We start from the raw sequence: 4,291 nt of genomic DNA on the forward strand, positions 1-4,291 counted from the left end.
TCTGACTGTGAGGCCAGCCTGCCCGAGGGGCCGCCGGCAACACCTCCGGTGTGGTGCTGCTGGCACACCAGGGCTCCGGGTCTGGGCATTGCCAGCCACCAAGGCGCAGAGCTGGGCTCCTGCCGCGGCAGGGCGGGCAGCAGGCTGCTGTGCCAGCGTCATAATGGGCAGCAGGCAGCACCGGCCACGCTGTCACCGTGTCACCACGGCGACGTTTGTGACACGGCCGCCTGGGAGGAGTATGAAGGCGGAGCACGGAGGTGGGTCCTGCATCCTGAAGGAGCATCTGGCAGAGAGCAGACACATCTGAAGGATGAGCTCCGGCATGGCTGTTGCCAACAGGGAGCATCGCGCTGGTGTGAAGCAGACCGAGATGAAATTCTGGGAGGATGGCCCCGCCACACAGCGGGGCTACAGAATGCCAGAGGTCACCGCCAAAGGTACGCGGGCCCACAGCCGACACGGGGACCGTCTCAGGACTGCCTCCGTGTGGGGCTGGGGACAGGGACGACATTTTCCATCTGCCACCTCCCTCCTGCCCTGAGCCAGCAGGAGAAGCGGCAGAAGCAGAGCGTGACCTGCTTTTCCTTTGCCCTGCAGAGCAAGTTGCTGTCTGGGATGCGGTGGCCGTCTATGTCCAAGAGCAGCTCCTGCTGCGCAAGGTGGGTCGGCGCCTTCTTCCCACTTGTCTGCTTGCAGGGGTGGGGAGTCCCCTCGCCTTGGGCCACAGAACGCAATGACTCTTCCCCTCCACGGAAAGCAGGCTATTCACCCCCAAAATGCCTCTCGGGTACCAGTGGGCCTCCCACATGCGTGGTATGGCTGCACCAAGTGTGCTGGGGCTGCTCACAAGCTCTGCAAGCTTCTGGATTCCACGAGGCTGCTTCTGCCCTGACTGCTGTGCCGCGTTTTTGGAGGGCGAAGGGAGGGGGAGGAGCGGGCAGCTCCTTCCCAAAGCTCTCCCACCGCCCTGCCTGAGCTTCCGAACAGTGGGAGAGGGCACAGCAGGACCCAAAGCACCGTCCGTGGACGGGGCAACCTTCAGCTCTTCCTCCAGCCTTCACACTTCAGCCCTTCCCTTCTCTTCCACGTGCAGGGAGTCCGAATTCCCACCCTCGGTTCCTTCAGCATTGCCTCCGAGCGGATCGAGGCTGAGGATGGAACCATGACTCTTCAGTGGCCTGCGTTTCACCTGGCCAGGAACCTTGCGGGCATCCGTAACCTCGCGGATAACAAGGATTACCTGCCAGGTACGAGGAGGCTTAAACCCCTTCTTGCTGCACAGACAGGACGAATGGAGCCATCCATTGCAAAAGCAAACCTCACCCTCCCTGCATGGAGTCCGTGCAAATATGGGGCTGTCCTGGGTGGTGACTGCAAGAAGCAGCACTTGGGAAGCAGCCGTGGAAGAGCCGCCGCATGACAAACTCTGCCGTGTGATTTTCCAGGCCATAAGGAGGTGGAGGCCCTCAAATACTCTCAGGTGGCCGCGGCCGCATCTGTGAGCCGGCAGACTGCGAAGGCCTGCATATTCGGCACCACGTCCCTCGTCTCCCACTGCCTGAAGAAGGGGGAGAACATCGCCTTTGTCCTGAAGGACATCGGAGTGCTCCTCATCGAGGGAACGAGAGTCCACGTCAAGTTCTACTACGACTTCCTGGAGAGGATCAGCGGGAAGGAGAACCTAGAGAAAGTTGTTTTCAAGGTGAGCTGTAGGTTTCTCCGTGGCCTGGGCAGTCCCACGAGCCCAGAGCTGCCTGCACATGGCTCACCAGGCGCTGGCCGGCTGCTTGGGCCGTGCGAGAGCTGTGCTGCCGTCAGCTCCTCGTGTCCCCAGTGCCTCAGCCGTGACGAGGACGTCCCGCATCCTCCCTGCTCCTCCCCTGCAGGTCCCCTGGCTGCTGAACATGCTGGTGTCCCGGATGGCAGCTGTAGCCTCGCTGACCTCCTCAGGCCGAGTCATCGTCTTTCCCAGGTGAGGATGTTTGTGGCTGCAGCCCCTGCTTCCCCACTTGCCTACGGCATCCTTCCACCCCCCCTTGTTCCTTCTCTCTCATGCCGTTTTATACCACTTCTTACTTTCGGGTAGAGCTTGAGTCTCCCAAGTCAAATATACCTTTGTCCTGCAGAGTGTACTTGAAAACATGTAAGGTGGAAAGCCTTGGCTCAGGGTGGGCCAGGAAAACAGGGTAGCTTATCTGCTCCAATAGCGTCATCAAGTCCCCATCCTTGCAGGGCGGTCATGGAATGTGGCCACGCAAATCCACCCTGCTCCACAGTCCGCGCTTTCTTAGAGGCAGCGTGCCAGGCTCCCCTGGTGCTCGCTAACACCTCAGGTCACAGGTCACGGTGCTTAGGGAACTCAGGGAAGGCTGACCTTCTCTCGAGAGGTAGATCTGGGGGAAGAGATGAAGGGATGTAGGTGACATTTTCATCCCATCGTGGCCGGGTGACTCCGTTTCCCAGGACAGTCCTTGGTTCTGGGGCTCAGTCGATCCTGGGGAAGGATGGCCTTCAGGCGATGTGAGAATCTGCCTGTGAGCAGGGTGATCCCAACCAGCAGAAAGGGCCGCCGGAGCCCTGGCTCACACCGCGTCTTCTCCTTTTGTACAGGTTTAAACGGCAGTTTGCGCCCAAACCACCGCCCGGGAAACCCAGCAAGGCCTCAAAAGTCCCTTTGCTACGTCTTGGCCGGGGGAAGGAAGGTAAAGCAGCTGCCAGTCCCTCTCTATACCACACGCAACCAACACGTGATGGCAAAATCCCCATCCCACCATCACCCACAGGATCTGACTTGTGAAACCATTCGCACCAGCTCAGCACTGCCTCTCTTCCCGACCACACGTCGTCCTCATCAAATCTGAGATGCTGGCTGCCACGTTCCCACAAGTGCTCCCATCCCAGGGGATGGCAAGAGCACGGGGGGTCCTCGGCCCTGTCCTTTCCCCCAGGAAATGAGCCCCCAAAAGACACTGTCACCGCACAGGCGCCACCCAGCTCCTCTTTCCCAAAGCAAAGCCCTTAATGCAGTCCCAAAACAGAGCTGCAGCCTGGGGAGGAGGAGCTGGGCACGAGGCACGGAGGGCACAGAGGGAGACTGCATCTGCAAGGGGGACAGAGCAGCCCTCTTGGGTGCTTTGGGACACTGAGCACCCCTGCGTGTCACCGGGCCAGCAGGTCCACAGTCAGTCTCCTCTGACGAGATCTGTCCTTCTCAATTGCAGGGAAATTTCCTGAACTGCATCCCCTCCCCAGCTGGATCCACATCACCTCTGTAGTGGAGTCTGAGGAGGGAACAAGCGAGGACAAGAGGAAGGCAAGGTGAGACTGCAGGCTCAGGGTACAGATCTGCACGCTGTGTTTCCCCACCCCAACAAGAGCCCATTCCCCAAGGCCAGGCAGGCACTGTTCAGGGCACGTGAATGCAGCAGTGGAGGGGTGGGATGGGGCTGCTGGGAGCCCCCAGCTCACAGGGCTGGCCCCTCTCCAGCCCTCAGGAAAGCACCAGCGCAACCCGAGAGCTATGTGTAGGGAAGGCTGCGTTGCAGCCAGGGGTCCTGGCTCGGGGTTGCAGGATACGGCCCCAAAGCCGTCCCCCACTCAGGCAGACCTCTCCCACTCTGTCCTTTCAGTCAGCTGCCAGCGATCCCGGGGGCATCTTCTGCCCAAGAGGAGCCCCAGGAAGAGAAGGGAACGTGCTCCACCATAAGAAAAGGATCAAAGATGCACAAGAGGACTGGATCTCTGCAGACTCTGCCACCAATCAAAGTGGAGCTCCCCAGGCGGGGGATGTCCTGTCCAGTCCTGCCCACGCTGAGCAGGGCGTGGGGTGCCCAGGAGGAGCAGAGCCCCACCTGAGGCTGACAGACAGGTTTGCAATTCCTGTCTGTGCCATTCCTGGGTGCCTGCCTGAACCCTTCTTTGTTGGTGGCTGAAAGTTTGCTTTCTCAGGCACTTCTTGCAGTAAGACACTGACTTCTGCAGCAGATGAGAAGTGTCTGTGTGGCAGCAACCAACATCCATTTGTGGACAATTTTACCTTTCAAAGCATTTCTTGGGAGCTGTTTGCCTTCAGAAGAGGGCTCAGGAGTGTTTACTGGCAGAATATCTGGCCTGTGACCAGAAACTCCAGCTTGGTATGGGAGAAGTGGGGAAGGACACCATCGTATCTCATGAAGACCGGGATGCAGGTGGGCACCTCCCTGCTCCATCTGATCTGCTGGCAAGGCCCGGGAGGTGGGAACAAAGGAGTTTCTGCTGAGATCCTAAGGCCAGAAGCTGCCACTCCAAG

The 4,291-nt window shown here is 59.6% G+C and overlaps 1 protein-coding gene across 1 annotated transcript; it reads left to right on the forward strand.

The window, feature by feature from the left end:
• Positions 1-313: 313 nt before the first annotated feature.
• On the forward strand, positions 314-3,962 carry LOC149914008 (coiled-coil domain-containing protein 81-like). The gene is made up of 8 exons (XM_090128003.1): positions 314-440; positions 601-662; positions 1,097-1,250; positions 1,449-1,705; positions 1,890-1,975; positions 2,614-2,705; positions 3,225-3,321; positions 3,633-3,962. Exons 1-8 carry the CDS (start codon positions 314-316, stop codon positions 3,856-3,858), a joined length of 1,101 nt encoding a protein of 366 aa, XP_089984129.1. The 3' UTR covers positions 3,859-3,962.
• Positions 3,963-4,291: the final 329 nt, after the last annotated feature.

This window comes from Phasianus colchicus, chromosome 32 (assembly GCF_987193195.1).
Source record: "Phasianus colchicus chromosome 32, bPhaCol1.hap1.1, whole genome shotgun sequence".
NCBI lineage: Eukaryota > Metazoa > Chordata > Aves > Galliformes > Phasianidae > Phasianus > Phasianus colchicus.

Coding starts and splice junctions, on each gene's coding strand:
- LOC149914008 (XM_090128003.1), top strand. CDS start 314: ATGAGCTCCGGCATGGCTGTTGCCAACAGGGAGCATCGCGCTGGTGTG. Junction 2,706..3,224: donor TCTTGGCCGGGGGAAGGAAG/GTAAAGCAGCTG, acceptor TCTCAATTGCAG/GGAAATTTCCTGAACTGCAT. Junction 3,322..3,632: donor GAGGACAAGAGGAAGGCAAG/GTGAGACTGCAG, acceptor CTGTCCTTTCAG/TCAGCTGCCAGCGATCCCGG.